The sequence below is a fragment of the Phoxinus phoxinus genome (assembly GCF_949152265.1).
Source record: "Phoxinus phoxinus genome assembly, chromosome: 15".
Taxonomy (NCBI): domain Eukaryota; kingdom Metazoa; phylum Chordata; class Actinopteri; order Cypriniformes; family Leuciscidae; genus Phoxinus; species Phoxinus phoxinus.
This window is the reverse complement of record NC_136890.1, coordinates 21287529-21304337: the sequence shown is the minus strand read 5'-3', so window position 1 is coordinate 21304337 and position 16809 is coordinate 21287529. Positions and strand designations below refer to the sequence as shown.

General features: G+C 36.9%; 1 protein-coding gene across 1 annotated transcript in view; it reads right to left on the bottom strand.

Moving 5' to 3' along the window:
• Nucleotides 1–219: 219 nt before the first annotated feature.
• Nucleotides 220–16809, bottom strand: part of prex1 (phosphatidylinositol-3,4,5-trisphosphate-dependent Rac exchange factor 1) — a 79321-nt gene continuing 62731 nt past the window's right edge. Inside the window, exons 25-40 of the mRNA XM_079638014.1 lie at nucleotides 15919–16174; nucleotides 14679–14885; nucleotides 12897–12985; nucleotides 12728–12810; nucleotides 12171–12261; nucleotides 11654–11782; nucleotides 11063–11104; nucleotides 9477–9694; nucleotides 8599–8701; nucleotides 7189–7332; nucleotides 6044–6158; nucleotides 5837–5897; nucleotides 5019–5194; nucleotides 4617–4719; nucleotides 3235–3302; nucleotides 220–3108 (exon numbers count right to left, since the gene is read on the bottom strand). Of these exons, the coding sequence (XP_079494140.1) occupies nucleotides 3066–3108; nucleotides 3235–3302; nucleotides 4617–4719; nucleotides 5019–5194; nucleotides 5837–5897; nucleotides 6044–6158; nucleotides 7189–7332; nucleotides 8599–8701; nucleotides 9477–9694; nucleotides 11063–11104; nucleotides 11654–11782; nucleotides 12171–12261; nucleotides 12728–12810; nucleotides 12897–12985; nucleotides 14679–14885; nucleotides 15919–16174 (1928 nt within the window). The 3' untranslated portion in view covers nucleotides 220–3065. The remainder of the gene's footprint in view (nucleotides 3109–3234; nucleotides 3303–4616; nucleotides 4720–5018; nucleotides 5195–5836; nucleotides 5898–6043; nucleotides 6159–7188; nucleotides 7333–8598; nucleotides 8702–9476; nucleotides 9695–11062; nucleotides 11105–11653; nucleotides 11783–12170; nucleotides 12262–12727; nucleotides 12811–12896; nucleotides 12986–14678; nucleotides 14886–15918; nucleotides 16175–16809) is intronic.

The window sequence follows — 16809 nt, the reverse complement described above, 5'->3', positions numbered from 1 at the left end:
AGAACTTTGCAGCCTCCAAACAGCGGAATGGAGACGAGATGCTTATCACCTGAAGCATTTTAAAACAAGATATCTCAATACCAATCAAAAATTGCGGTTTAATTGAAAATGCATTAATTGATGCAGGATGTTTAACTGTTCTCAATATCTCTTCACAGCTACTTATACACACTGTATGCAACTTATTCTGTGCTGTTATAACAATGACAGGTCAGAAGTCATTTATAAACAGAAACTCTTTTATTTTGTTTGATATTAGCAATGCATTAAATACAGCATAAAGACAAACCTAGCAGAACTTCATTAAGAGGTCTAATGGTTTACTCCAGTCAGACTGAAGGCTTCTATAAAATCATGTTATCATGGCTGCATTCACAAATGAGGGCGACACATTGAGCTTTGGGGTACAAGACAATTTTACATCCGAGACAATTCTGAGGCGCTGGGCCCCTGGATTTCCCAAAGGTCCTCAGTTTTATCTCAATTCTAACTCACTGAAGATCAAAATATATAATAGATATGGGTAATATTATATTACCTCAGAAAGGAGAACTTTATACAATGCTTTTAATTCAACATCGAGTTAAAAACACCTGGATAAATGCTTACATTACCAGCAGGAAAAATGTAAGAGCCATAATGCACAGTTCAGGAAAGCATGAGGACGCAGAGAGACTTCAGTCAAACTAGAAGTTATACTTTTAGATGCAGATTAGATCTACTCCTTCACTCCACCAGTGAGGTTTTGATTAAACTGCTCTTGTTAATAGGAACAATCAGAATCTGTAAGATTAAGAAAATGATTTTGAAATTAAACAAAACAATAGAAAAATAGGAGGTAAAGACTAACAAACTAAGGCCCCAAAAGAAAGGCTTGATTTGCGAGCACCATTGAATATTTTTCCGCTCTTTGAGCTAAAAGTACACTTGAAATTGAGGCAAGGAGTTCAAAATTGGCAAAATAAACTTAAAATGGTACTGAAACCAGGTCAGCAGTATATGTATATATAAAATAAAAACAATTCAATGCATGCATACTATGTTTCAGATGACTGATTAGTGATGTTAAATTATGCAGTCTTGTCAACTTTTGAAATGGGAAGCTATCGCACAATAATGGACCGAGATGGTGCAGAAACCTGAGATTTTAATACAGTGATAGGAACATGCTAATGCTACCGCTACGTCTTTGGGTTTTACTAGATTTAGGTTTATCATACAGAAATGATAAGTTTCATGTGGACATAATAAAGAACTGTAACAAGCAACAATGAGGACTTTCAAAACATACAATAAACACACTGCACAGATTCTGTGGATTAAAAACACTTGTTTCCAGTTTGCTTTGAGGACCAAGTAAAAATGTTAACATCAAATTAATCAGAAATGTGCATTTTACCAGCACTAGCCTTCAATTTTGGATATATATGAAAAAAAAGTATTTATTAGCATAAATTCAAGTATTATTTTTCTAAAATATTTTATCATCAATACATGTAAAACTGCAACATGGTATTAAGTTGCAGCATCTAACTTCCATGCATGTACAGTAACAGACAGTGACGTGCTATGAGCAACAATAAAAACATGAACGCCTGAATAAGATTATGATGTTTTTTTGCATTAATTGTCACTAAAGTGACTTTATTTACTCAAATCTGTTTCTCTCTCAAAAATGGTCAAATTTGAGCAAATAATGCAAACTGTCAGGGTTACTGAATGTAACATATATCTAAAAACAGACTCTGCATGTAACAAAAGCCCGTCACACCGTACAAACTAGCTTAACTAGTCCAAACTAATCCAGGCCTACTCGGTTACTGACCACACAGCCGCAGTTAGAAATTTAAATACTGAACACATTGTGTAAAAGCACAATAAAGTTTCCTATCCAAATATACACTAAGTATACAAAATGAAAGATGTACAATATTATATTTGTTTTAAAATTATTAATACTCTTTAAATTATAGCACTGCTGTTCCCAAAGAGCATATGCTTATCCCTCTGATACATATATATATATATTTACCTAAATACAAAACTTCAATAAATCCTACTATATCTATTCATTCTTCAAATGATCCCTTTGCGTTTCTTTTACAATGTACATTATGTTTAACAAACACTAAAGAACACAAGCTTTTTTTTATTGTGCTTTTCCAAACAGCCGCATAAAGCAGCTCCCCAGAACAGTCACGCACTGTAACACAGCATTGATTCATGCTTAAAAAAAAAGAAAAAAAAAGAAAGTGCTATACACCAGGGACAAGCAATGTACATTTTTCTCCAAGTTGATCAATAAGCCGTATCAGTCTTCAATATCAACATTTTGATTACAGTAAAATCTTGTATTTTGAACGCAGGTCTAAGTTTTTGTATTGTTTGAGAAGCTGATAGCCTCCGTCAGTTTCCCTGTTTTCCTTTAAATGCGTTGTTGATAGGACTTCACAATAAAACTGTGTTGTTAAACAGAATCAAACTCATTTAAACGCGACAACGGATAAAAAAAAAAAATGAAGATTATGAAACTGGTCCATGTAGGCTGGAATGATTTCAGTACTTTCGTAATACCTGATACAAGTGAGAGAAACGCAACAGCTCTCTGAGGGCACCACCTCTCATGACACAGTGCGGACACACTCATGCTAAGCTACAGTAATTGCACATAATCACCACGCATCTGAACTTGACGTCGCCATCCAGACCAAACTTACTTTCTGACCCAAGATTGCAGTCGACGGCGAAGGAAGAGAGAACACAGCCTAGATTTAGCCATTCACATGCCAGTCCAGATCCAGTAGGAGACTAAACAATGTAGCAATGTGGGCAGACGCTGCTAGCCAAGATTAGCATCGTTTGCATTAGCGATTTTCTCAGCTGCCAGAGCAGGAGATAAAGGTGGCCAGATTTTTCCTCATTCCTCATCATGTTGACCTCACCCGGACCTCTCTGGATGAGGCTGGGGCGGGAGTTGAGATGTGCTGAGGCATAGTCTCAAAATGATAAGCCAGTCTTGATATCTCCCAGCATCTAGAAGGCCTGAGAGACGGACATCACCTCGTTCAAAGATCTCCATCAGAGGGGGGTAAACACAACCTGAAGAGCCTGTGATGAGGATTAAAACGGGTTTAGTTACTGTAGGAGTAGCAGGAATAATATTCCTACAGTAGCAAGAATAAGTTTCAATTTTTAATGTCGGCGAGGTCTTTAAATAGCAAGAGTCAGTAATACCTGGGAGCAAAAGATGGCATCTGGTCCATTACTCTGAGATTTTTGGCTGAAATCTCCACTCTGGTGCCCTGTGGATAAAGAAAATCATTATTGTCTGTCATAATAGCTCAAGCCTTTATATTCCAAAGCACACTGAACTGTTTTTAAGTGTGTATTACTGTTTATTGTTGGACAAATGTCTAATTACAAACCTTGTTTAGCCTTTAGACTACTTGCCTACACAGATTTATTGATATGTTAGTCAGAGGTCAAGCGCTGAAGGTGTGTATGGCATGTTTTGTATCTGCTGTGGTTTTCTTGTTATTTCACTAAGGCCCATATATGTGACCCTGGACCACAAACCCAGTCACAGGTCAATTTTCTGATATTGAGATTTGTACATCCACTGAAAGCTGAATAAAAACGCTTTCCTTTGATGTATGGTTTATTATGATAGGGCAATATTTGGTCAAGATACAACTATTTGTAAATATGGAATCTGAGGGTGCAAAAAAATCTAAACATTGAGAAAAACGCCTTTAAAGTTGTCCATTTATGTTCGCGATTGTGCTGCATTCACTCACAAAAATAAATATTTTACATATTTACGGTAGGAAGTGTACAAAATATCTTCATGGAACATGATCTTTACTTAATATCCTAATGATTTTTGGCATAAAAGAAAAATCGATAATTTTGATAATCTTTTGCTTTTGTGATCCAGTGTCACATATGCCAGTGCGAGTTTTGGAGTTATTCTCTCAAAACCTCTAGCAATGGATATGAAACTTTCATGAGTAGGTCAGCGATTCATGTTTCATTTTCCTAATTATAGGGAAGGAACTTTGTCACTTTTAACCCTTTTTTCCCGAACTCCTACAGTTTTCATCCGAATGACCAAATTTGAATCAGACTATAAACCAGTTAAAACCATCACTGTCGAATATAATATGCTTGAGAGTTACTGGAACTCATTAAAGGACATCAAGGAGGATCAAAAACTTGTTAGAGTTAGTGGCATATTCGGCAGCTGGTGAGGATTAGCACACGTACGTCTGCAAGATGTCTGTTAAAGATCACTTCATCTGGAAAGCATCTGCTGTTTACTAACATCTGATAGACATCTTTAAGATGTCAGTTTAACATACATTCTAAATCATTACATCTTACAGACATCTTCTAAACGTCTATTTGACATCTGACAGGAAACATCCTATAGACGTATTGCAGATGAGCAAACACTAAAAAATACGTCTTCCAGATGTAAACACGCACATCAAATAGACGTCTCCGTGATATACGTGTGCTATCTCCAGCGATTATCTAAATAGTCATTTTCTACCAACCACAGTTTTTCCACAGGCATTGGGGGAACAGTTTGAATTATGTGTCATAAACTGTACCTGTTTACGCATGATGTCCATAGTCTGCATTAGGCAGCGGGGCATGAGGCCGTGGTTTCTGGCTAGAGTAATGGCCTGCTCCAACGACACATTCAGAGTACACCTACACAGGACAAAAACCTTAGTCAGAGGTGGTTTAGACAATCTGTTATAGATTTACCTCCGTGTAGCGGTAAACCTAGGAGACAAATCACCTGGATTCTACACATACTTGAGCGAGAAATAAATTAAAGTCAAAATAAAATACAAAATATTTATAGCAGAGACTTGACTGTGGCTCCACTTCAGTAATAAAGACGAGAGGCATGTGTCTTGAGCCAACACTCAATTTGACCTTATTGCCATCTGTGGTTTCATTCATCATCAGATCTAGAGCAAACATGAAGATTTGACTGTAGATACCTCTGCATCCCAGTAGCACACATGGTGATGTGACAGGCCCCCAGCCGGTTGCAGAGCTCAGAGGACACCAGCAGAACACTGACACCAGAGGGCTGACCCGCAGAGCCCACTTTTACATTCATATATGCCTGCATGAGCCGACAGAGGTCATCCAACGTGTTAAGTGGCCGCAGGAGCTGGAGAAAGATTAAGTGAAACTGATTGAAACTTTTGGATTTTAAACAGCTTTACTCACATTGCTTTCTGAAATTGAATTATATTCTTGTTGGTCTGTACAGGAATTCCAGTGCACTAACATACACAAAAAACAAAAGTGTGGGGTCTGTATGATCTTTATGCTCAACAAGGATGCATTTATTTTATACAGTAAAGTAAAAGCGGGAATATTGTGAAATGTTATTATGATTTAAAATAACTTTTATATTTGAATATATTTTAAAATGTCATTTATTCCTGTGATGATGACAAAGCTGAATTTTCAGCATCATTACTCCAGTCTTCAGTGTCACGTGATTATTCAGAATTCATTCTAATATGCTAATTTGCCGTTTAAGAAACATTTATTACTATTACAAATGTTGAAAACAGTTGCTTAATATTTTTGTGGGAACCATGATACAGTTTTCAGGATTCTTTAATGAATGGAAAGTTAAAAAGAACAGCATTGATTTGAATAAATAAAAAAATGTAACAATGTATATGTCTTTACTCTAACTTTTGATCAATTTAATGCATCCTTGTAGCTGAAAAATTACTTTTTTTATTATTATTACTGACCAAACTGTTGAAAGGCAATGTACAAATATTTCTCAACCAACCTGGTCTATTTTCATGGCAGTGGAATTTGAATCTGAATTTGATTTCTCCAGATAAAAAGCCCTGAAAAAATTAAAAACATTGCATAAGCACACGTTTACCTTTAAATAACTTTATTTTTGCCAGTCAAACATTTATTTACTTAAGATTTTTAACACTTTAAGATATGCAAGGTATGATGGCGTAATGCCACTAAAGCGGGTTTGTACCTGAGTTTGCGGTAATAACTTTTGACCTTCTCCAGTGATAGAGCATTTGTGCGCTGCTGAAACTCTTCCATGGCAACAAAATCCTGAGACAACACACCCTCTGGCTTCTCCAGCCCTAATAAAGGTGTAGAAAATGCAGATGAACATCATGCTTTCCCCAGTGCTGTAATGCTCTACAAGTACCTCTAGGTGGAGACCAAGACTCATCAAGGAAATAGAGTGACTTTCATTAGCTCTAAATGAGCACATTTTGAGCATGACTGATTCTGGGCTAACTCTCTGTAACACTAACAGTTATGACATGGACATCTGAGTAAGGATTGCCCTTAAAAGTCTAGATTTCAAAAGGCTATATTCAAATTTGAGACATACATGTATGATTTCTTATTATGCATTAACATTTTAAAGCAGCATTACTCATTTGTACGTCACACAAATAAAACTTCGCACAGGAAACTCAATTGTTTTAAGTGGTTTTCTGTGAGTATTTCTGCATGTTGCACAATACTCTAACTCGTTGTCATTACATTATTATAATCATACTTAACTAAAATTTAAAACTAGAACAACTAAAAACATTTTTGTTACTTGAAATAAAATAGCCGTTAATGAAATAATATAAAACATAAATGTAAACATTATATTTCAGCTAGTTAAGGCATACTTTTATTTTAGTTTAACTTGAAGCTCGAAAATAACTTGAACTAAAACTAAATGAGTAAAAACTAAAGACATATTTATAAAAACAAACAAATAAAAATTGCAAAAACAACAAAATTGCAAAAACTTTACCCCAAAAGGGAAATAAAAACAGAAAATATAATAATAATAAAACAAATTCAAACTATTAATAAAAACTATAATACTTTATCAATTGTACTAAAATAACACTGTATATAACAAAAAAAAATATTATGTACATTTATCTTGCCTCATAAATGATGGGATAGGAGATTCCTGAACAGAAACATGCAATGATGCTTGGTATCTAAAGAGGTAACATAATTACAATGCCAACCTAAAGCCAATGGCGCCTTAAAATACAGCCTCTGTAGGCAGCTCACTAGGTTTTGGAACTGTAAATTACAAATGAAACCCATTTAGAAAGAAAATAGTCTTTTATCTTGTCTTTTGTCTGCTCCCACCTCTAGTGAAGAGGACTGATTGAAGCTTCAAAGAGGCTCCATTTTTCAGTTTTGTTGGCAGCTCACTGAAATGACAGTTGTCCAGGAACATTGTCACCCTGATGGCCTGGCGACTGCCTTCCACCTGGTAATGCACAGGTGTGTCTGTGTGAGAGAAGAAAGCAGAATCCACAATGAGATAGTATTTAAAATCCAAGCTGGTCACATTTGTACAACACAGAGATAACCTTGTAAATAAAACACCTTTGCGGCAGAAACAAACCGCTGAGCAGAACATCCTCCCTCGGATTCACTCAAACCAAAACAGAAGACGGCAGATAAAGCTGCTCTCCCTATCATGGCGAACTGTGCTGACATTCCTGAAGAGGACATCTGGAGGGTGTGTGTACTTTATGTTTGTGTAGAGGGGGAGGGGGCGACATATACTTCGGTCCTCACACTTTCCGTGTGACGTCATTTTCGTCAGGAGGATCCGCGACGTTCGCACACCCCGTTCGCATGCAGCCCAGTTTTTTGTGGTCATTGTTGCTGGTGTTTTAGTGTGGTTTACAAAGTGCAATTTAAACTATTAATTTACACAGCATACATGTGTAAAATAAATATTTCTGCTATTTTGAACCTGTTAATAATGCAAAATGCAAAATAACATGGCTGTCTAATATTTCAACTGCATTTTCAGTAGTCAGTCACATGCTGGTATTAGGGTTATTATAGTTAACTAAAACTAAAAGTCTAAAACGATTAATTTTGCTTAATAAATATGAATATTAGATGAAACGCTTAACTAAACAAAAATTAGAAATGTTACCTTGGAAACTAACGAACGTACGTTAAGTCGAAGCACTAAAATTACTAACACTAAAACTGAAATAAAAATGTATGAAACCTAAATAGTTAGTTAAAAACAAAAAACAAAATAAACATATCATTACATTCCTATCAAATTTAACTTAAAACTAAAATAAAAAAATAAAAAATAAAAGCTAATTTAAAATATTAATAAAAACAAACATTAAATATAAAACTAAATGTATAATTAATACATTAAATAATACATTTATTATTTATATTAGAATTTATGTTATTTAAAATTATTTAAAGGGGAAGCCTGGCAGCAAACACTCCTTTTGTCTGGCACTGGCTTAGCAAAAATATAGTCCTGCTAAAAATAAAAAATAAAAACACTTGTTGGGCCAATGTTGCAGTGTCGGGATGGTCAGTACGTGCAATGTTTTGAAACTTTCACTTATTGGGTAAATCGGCCAACAAATGGCTTTCATAATAGTGGCATTTGCATTTTAAGGTTGGCTAAGTGAAAGAATCACACACATTACTTTCAAAACTGTATATATACAGAAGATGTATTTTTCTGTGTTAATACTCCATGGGTTACTATACGTGATGTCGTACTTGGGACGAGGCACTCGTTCTCCATTAGGCGGAACAGCACGGTGACTTTCTCCAGATCCTGCAGTGCTGCTTTTGTATCTTCCAGCATGATTCGCTCTTCTCTCTGTTGAAGGAAACCAAAATAAGTCCCTCATGGTGAAGCAGGAGAGTATGTGACAAACAATATATTGCATACCAGGGATGTAATGGTACATATATTATTACTACCGACATTTTTTCAATATGGGTCTTTCGGTTGGGTACGCATGTGCGCTTACAGACGGAGAGATGCTATATTAAAACAGGATATTATCATTCTAACCTTATTCTAAAATATTCTGCTAACATATTTTGCATCCAAAAGTATAAGCACTTCAAATCTCTTGCCCCAATAAACTGCAGTGTATGTTACTGCTGGTTGCAGCAATATTGACAGACTTTTAAAAAAATTTATAGACAGACATATTTAGTTCAGTAAACCAATGTTTAATTGAAAAAAAAAAAACATGGTTTGTTTTTCCCCCCTCTGATTTACCGAAAACATACCGAAACGTGAACTCAAAAAACAAGGTACATATCGAACCATCATTTTTGTGTACCGTTACACCCTATCTGCATTCATAAACAGCATTCTGACAGTATCAGAGAAGAAAACTTGTGATGTGACTAGAATGGTTTCCTGTTGCTGAGAAATCCTGGAGGTTATTCAGCTCTGGAAATCAGTGGCCTTGGTTCAGTATTTATTCCTTATTTAGTCCCAGGATTAAATTTCCAGGAATAAGAGGTTCTACGACATTATTATCATGCTTGTGTATATTAGTAGTAGGCACTGAGGCATTGTGGGACGAGTGTCACTGAATCAGCTTTGAGAAGACGCGACTTCTGGTTATCTGTCTTACCACATGTGGAGAGAGTGTTGACTGGAAGTTGAAGAGCACTCCGATGGCGGCGATCTGCTCCAGCCATTTACGGCTGACCTCTTTACTGTCCTCCTCATACTCTCCGTTATTGTTGAAGCGCAAGTTCAGTGCGCTCACGAGCTGCTCCGCCAATGCACACAGCGCCCCTACCAGGGACTGGCAGAATATGACATCCCGCCGCAACTGGAGTTCTGTGTCTGTTAGAGAAGAGAATTGTATAAATATGTGTTATGGTTTACACATGTATTCATTGTGCTGGGAAGATAGTTTATTACTTATTGTTTGTACCACATTTTAAGTGTCAATAAATTACAATAAATAGTTTTATAAATACTATTGTATGTTTATATTCAGTACTCTGTTCCAGAAATAGAAACACTACCATTCAAAAGAGTGTGGTCGATACAGCGTTTTAATGCTTTTGAAATAAGTCTCTTATGCTCACCAAGGCTTGGATTTATTTGATCAGAAATACTGTAAAAACAGTAATATTTTAATTAAAATGACTGTTTCAACAATGTTGCTACATAATATTTTGGTGGAAAGAACAGCATTTATTTTAAATCGAAATCTTTTGTAACATTATAAATGTCTTTACTGTCACTTTTGATCAAAAACTGCTGAATAAAAGTATTAATTTCTTTAAATAAAATAGTTCTGCCCCCAAAGCTATTGAACAGTAGCATATACTGTACAGGTTCAGAACACCCTAGGTTCTCTATTAAAATGTTATTTTTTTGTATTCATCAAATTGATAACATTGAATTAAATGTAATGCATTATAATTAATTGCACATATAAATATGTATTGAGAAAAAAAACAAATGATGAATATGTATGGGTCAGAGGACATTATAAAATGTATTTATTTTTTTACTGTTTTAACTGCTGTTTTACAGTTTTTAATTGCTCTAAATGTGTGTTTCTAAATTGACATGTAGCTAATACTGATTAATTTGCCGTTCACAGATCAGCATACAGTATATCCAAATCAGTGGTGTGAGGTGATTTCTGAATGTCCTAAAACAGTTGTAAGCCGTGGTCCGAGTGTAATACTCTAAGCAGATGGTGGGTTTCAGCACTGGGCGGGAACAGGGTTTGGAGCTGCTGTCTGTGTGGATCAGTAGGGATAAGAGCTCTAGATCAGGTTCCAAAGCAAACGCTCAACAGCTTCCATATGTCTCCCACCACAGACCCCATGGGATGAATCCCACTCTCTCCGTTCTCTCACTTTATCTGCTCACTGAGAAGCTCACAAACAGACACGCCCCACTGCAGCTTGGCTGCACACACACAAACATATGTACGCACTCCCTGATACAGAATTCCAATAAAACACTCCCTTATCACAGCACACAGAGGTGTCTGTAAATACAGGATAATCCAAAACAGTAGTGGGGAAGACAAATCACATACACTGCAGTTTCCTTTCTGAAATCTCACTCAGATGATGACGCAAGTGCAAGATAATGTAAACATTCTGGGTTGACTTCTTAATATCTATTTGAAATTATCTAAAATGATCAAGTTCAACAAGGGAAAGTTTAAATCAAGGCGTAACTTACCAGTACATTTAAGCAGCGCCAACAACAGTTGACTCCTTCCATCTGAAACACAGTTACAAATAGACATGAATACAACCCAACATACTATAACAAGGCAAAATAATTGTAACCCAAAAACACATTTCTACTGTAAACATGCTAGATGGACAAGTGACTGTTGCGCTTGCGTCTTCTTTTGCACATGACATGCCCTTCTAGAAAAGTGGTGCTTAAGTTCAACCTTTAAAAATGTGTCTCTAAACTGTTTTTTTATTTATTTTTTATTCCACTGCTGTTGAATAAACAAATTGTTTAAATGCAAAAAAGCAGTCTGTGTGAAAGGCCCCTTAGGAAACTAAAGGGAAAAAAAGTCAGGAATTGGTGAGATCGTAAAAACTCCAAAAACATCCTCGCATTCTTGACATATCCCAGTGGTAAAGTTACTTTTCAAATTAATTTATTTGCCATTATAACTGCAAGTTTTATGACATAAATCTGTATATACACTAATAATATAATTTGCACAATAATAATAATAAAAAAAAAACATGTAGTAAAAAAGTAAAAGGGTTATTTTGATATTTGATATTGATTGTTCAGGCTTAAACGTACCCTCTACGAAGCGATGAAGGCTGTTAACTAGAGATTTGATTGAAATGGGGAGGTTCCAAGGATCCTGCTGGATGTTCTGGTGCAAGACGTACCGCCAACGTATGGTCCAGTCATCTGTGTGCCGAAACTCTATTACGGGGAAAAAGTGAAGGTAACAATAAAAGATGTTCAGAGATGTGGTTTGCAATATCTTACAAACAGGACAACAGGTGTAACTGGCAGTGTGAACACACACACACACACACACACAAAAAAACATAATTGCTGTCAGACCCCTTTTTTTAGGCAGAGGCTAATTATAAACGCCCCTAAAATACATAAAATACATAGGAGAAACTAGTGTGGTTTTCTCACATGCAGTGGTAATAACGTACAGATGTAAACAGAAACATTCACACACCCCTACCCAAAAATGTCCCCCACACACTAACGGAAAACCCAAATACACACATCCCTCAAATGAGTTTCCAAACATAGCACACATTCAAATATAGCGCACACCCCGACCGGGCGGTACCTGGCTGACTGTGGTCGGTGTGAAAATGCTTGGTTTCCTCACAAGCTTTGCTCATGACAGGGCCCTTCAGGAGACTGTTGATAGAGTCAACCTGAGAATGAAAAAGACACAGTTATGCCTGTCACCACACACACATCCTGTGCTAACTGAAGACCGGCTACACGCCCTTGCTAACGCCAGGCCTGCTGCTTTCAGTCTGTCCATATGTAACCTTCCTGCACTGGATAAAAGAGCCCATTATTGATATCTGGGTAATTGAGAGGGGGTCAAAATCTGGTGACCTCCAGAAGACGATAGATTTTGAGGTCAAAGAGCAGAGGTGTAGAGGTCAAAGAGTGCTCACTAGAGATGTTGGTAATGTGATAAACGATACTGTGGGAGTTAGAGAGGAAGAAGAGACTGAGACTAAGAGGGGATGTATTGATGAAGAGCAAAAATAGAAGATAAAATAAGAAGGTGAGTGGAGTCAGACAAAGGGCAACAGTTACAAAGGGAATATCAAGTTTAAATTGGCAAAAGACTAAAAGTTTCATTTATGAGTGAGGAAATCAATATACCTGATTGAAGAGGTGTTCCAGACATCCGTGTAGTTTATCCTGCTTGTCGAAAGGGATCTGCATATCACATGGTAACTCATCTCCTGGAAAACAAAATAAAAGTAGCAATTTTCTTTAGTAATTGTCCTGAATTTCAACATTGTAACCACATATGAAAGACAACAGTTACCTGAGCCCATCTCATCACTGCCCAGGTATGAACTGTTGCTCCGGACGCTGGTGTATGACAGCACTGAGTCCCGGTTGCTGTTACACTCACTGTAGAACACAAGAACAAATGCTTTTTAGTTCATGTGATGAAAAGGACGCTTGTAGAGACGGATTAAAAATTTGATATTTAATCATTCACAAAAACGCTTTGAACCGTTTCTGTATGATATTCTTTGAACCGTCAAAGTATGATATTCATTCAAACTAATATCGAGTTCAGAAATTATTGAAAGCTGAAGAAAAAATACAAATCTAATGGAAAACTTCAGTGAAACGATCTATTTCCCAGGCTCTGCGTGTGGTCGGTCCATGCTCATTTAATGATGAAATTCACTGCAATACAGCAGCAGGACAGTTGAACATATTAATTAACTTGTTTGGGCCAAGAATTCTGGATTTTGATAGGCTAAAATTGCTTTTAGCTCCTAAGGTAAAAAAAAAAAATTTCTCCAGAAAAATGGCACAAAAAAAGAGCAAGCTTCCACAATAAAAAAAAAAAAATTGAAGTAAGAATGTTGTTACGGTTTGGAACAACATGAAGGTGAGTAAATGATAGTAGAATTGTAATTTTTTGTGTGAACTATGTCTTTAAAACAATGGTATACTGATTATAAGAGTAGTCTGAAGTCATCAACAAACTTCCAATTTCAACGTTTATCCACTGAGATCAACAATGTTTTAGGTGGATGTCTACTTGGCAGCCTTAAAATGTTTACTCTGATACAGAATGAAACTTTCATTAAGTTTTTTTGTGCTCCAAAAAAGAGGGGAAAACAGGCTGTACTTCTACCCACTAGTAGTATAAGAGTAGCAGAAGTTTCCTTTACCCACCCCAAAACTAGAGGAGAGGCCAAATTTAGCGCCGCCACAAGCCAAGAATGGAAGCAGATCAAGCTCATGACCAGCAGGTTGTATCACTCCCAGAAATTGAAAAAGAAAAAAAAAAGTTTTACCATTCAACCTCCTGAACCCTTGAAAGTTCATGTTCCCTAACAGCCAGCCCTCTTCTCATGATAACAAGAACAGACGGCCTACCTACATCCCACAGACAAATCCAGTTACTTACTAAATAGAGGAAAAACGTTTCTATCTATAAAACATGATGGCTGCAGCTGTTCATGAGCTCACCCTATCACAGGATTTTAAAGCGGAACGCCACATAATGATAGAGGGTGCAAAGGCAGGCAACCGTTTATCCTGACAGGAGCAAAAGAAAAATCCACTCGGCTGTGGTCAGTCTCAGTTTTGCCCTGCTCCGTCAGGTCTAGATCACAACCAAACAAACTTTGCTCCATATAATGATGACATAACAATGGTGACTGATTGTATTCTTTAGCGGTTAAAGCGGGCGTCTGGGTCGCTGTGACACAACAGGTTCTTTGTAAGGGATGTTTATCGTCTTCCTACATGTCTGTTTTAGCAACATCAGTTTGACCGGAGCCCAGAAGCCCCGTCTCGCTCACTCTCTCGGTTTCACGCGTGTTGGAGGAAGACTGGGATTTTAAATCAACTTTTATACATAATTTCATGGAAAACAAAATGTTACTGTGAAACTCATAAGAGAGGAAAGTTGCTGCTCTTCTCAATATGGACATTTTAGAAACTGATTTATTAGACGGATAAAGAAAGGAGAAATGATGGAATCAGGACATGTTGCAGGCTTGACGCGAACCTTTGTTACTCATTTAAGCACCCAGGCTTGACAAAGTTTCATAAACATCCTCACCAATCTTTTCCCCACCTGTATGAGTCTCTGTAGCTCATAGTGTCGTGTCCAGAGTCCTCCTGATCGTCTTCGTTCACTTTGAAGCACACTCTCTTGTTCCCGCAATGCTCCGTCTTGTCTTGGTCCGTCTCCTCCGATATGGGAGAGGTAGAGGGGGCGGTCTCAATCGAGGGTGGCTCTGATCCCTGCGGCTGGGTCGGTCCAGTTATCGATGACAGAAGTCTAAAATTACAAATATTCAGAAAGGTTTGGAAACAGCTGACAGGAATTGTTCTAATGAATTTTGAGAGCCTGGGTTATGAGTTGCTTTTCCCCTCATGGAAAAAAAAGTGCATTAAATTGATCAAAATAAAAAGTGAATACCTTTACATTGTTACAAAAGATTTAATTTCAATTAAATGCTGTTCTTGTGAATGTCCTATTCATCAAGTATCCTGAAATACAATTTTTACTAAATTAATTTTTATTATAGCCATTCTGTACTTTAATACATACATATAAATTCTAGTGTTTTAAGACAAAAAGGACAAAAGTGTCCCTAGTTAAACAAACACCCTTATATTTTACTAATGAGCTTTGTTCTTTTATGGGACAGGGAAGTGTAGACTGACAGAAAGGCACTGGGAGAGAGGTGAGGGAATGGGATTGAGAAATGACTCCATTTCACTGGCAATAAAGTTCTACATCAGCACATGCTAGCTTCTGAATAACAAACATTTGTTCCTCCTGAGAGGCTGTTGAAATGTTTCCTCTGCAGTTGTCTGTTATGGCTTCAGTCTTGTTTTTTTTCTGTCTGAGTACTAAATATTTTTAGACTGTCATAAAAGAACATCCAGAAGTTTTGAACTCGAGGAACTCCTCAAAAGAGGAGGCTACTAAAACCAGATGAGAATTTGAAAAAAGCTGTGCCAATTTAGTCTTTGACTGATGCAGTGATGTGCTTCAAACTTTTTGCCATTTATATTTGCTAGTTAAACATACATTTAATCTAAAATAATAAAAAAAAATTTAGAGTACAGTTTCTATTAAAATGTTTTTGACCATTTAATGCAAAATACAAAAAACATTTAATAGAACTGCACTCCAAAAAGTTTTTTAGCTTATTAAATATTTTAAAACTTGAGAATATTTTAGATTAAATGTATATTCACTATAGAATTGTACATTTTTTAATCATTTCCAACTTTTAAAAAATGAAATCTATTTTAAGACACTATTTTATGGTAATACACTGTTAATCTACCTCACCACTTACACATCTATCTGGGCCACGTATTGCTTCATCTCTCGCACTGAAATGTCCAGGCGGTTATAGAGGCAGATGTAATTGTCCTGGCTCTCCGTGTCTTCCTGTTTGAGGAGGAAGCTGAGACCTCCCTCTTCATGCTTCCTGACATCCTCCGTGCTCCCCTCACCCTCCTCTGTCTCTTCATCCAAACTCAGGCAACTCCAGGAGGGGGCCGCCATGCTGGTCACACAGTGCACAGCGTGGGACATGGGATTCAGATTGGCTGCAGGAACAAAATTACATTAAAAAAAATCACTTTTCTTGATTCACACGGCATTCTGGATTTCTTTTTTCACTAAGCTTGTTGCAATGCATTCTGGGATATATAAGCAATGCTGCCTTACATTCAGACCTAGAGAAGACATAATTATGGTACCCAGACTTTGCAATAGCCTTAATGCTGTCTAGGGACACAGCACACTAGATTTGGGCTTCTGTGACTGTGACTCAATAAAACAGAAGAATTGAATGGCTGAAAACCAGTGAGGCGTACTCTCTTGCATGTGGTAAAGACATGGACCGTGAGGCTTTCGGCTGCAGAGAAGTGTACCGGAGGAATTTTAAACATCTCTGACCGTGAGACAACTGCAGAGCAGATGTGTAGCAGACTGAAAAATAAAACATCTCGTGCTGAGGAGCATAAGGAACAAAGCATTATGTGGTCCTTTTCCCAGCTACACGTGGCGGCTAGACCGTAAGTTGGGCCGCAGCAATCTGGGCAGGTGGAGCCAAAGAAGTCTTGAAAATTGCAGGATGGTTTGGAATTTGGATAAGTCTTGAAAGCACCAGTTAGAATGACTTGAAAATCAAATAAATCAAGAAAAATATACAACAAAAGGGTTTATTAATTTATAGGTA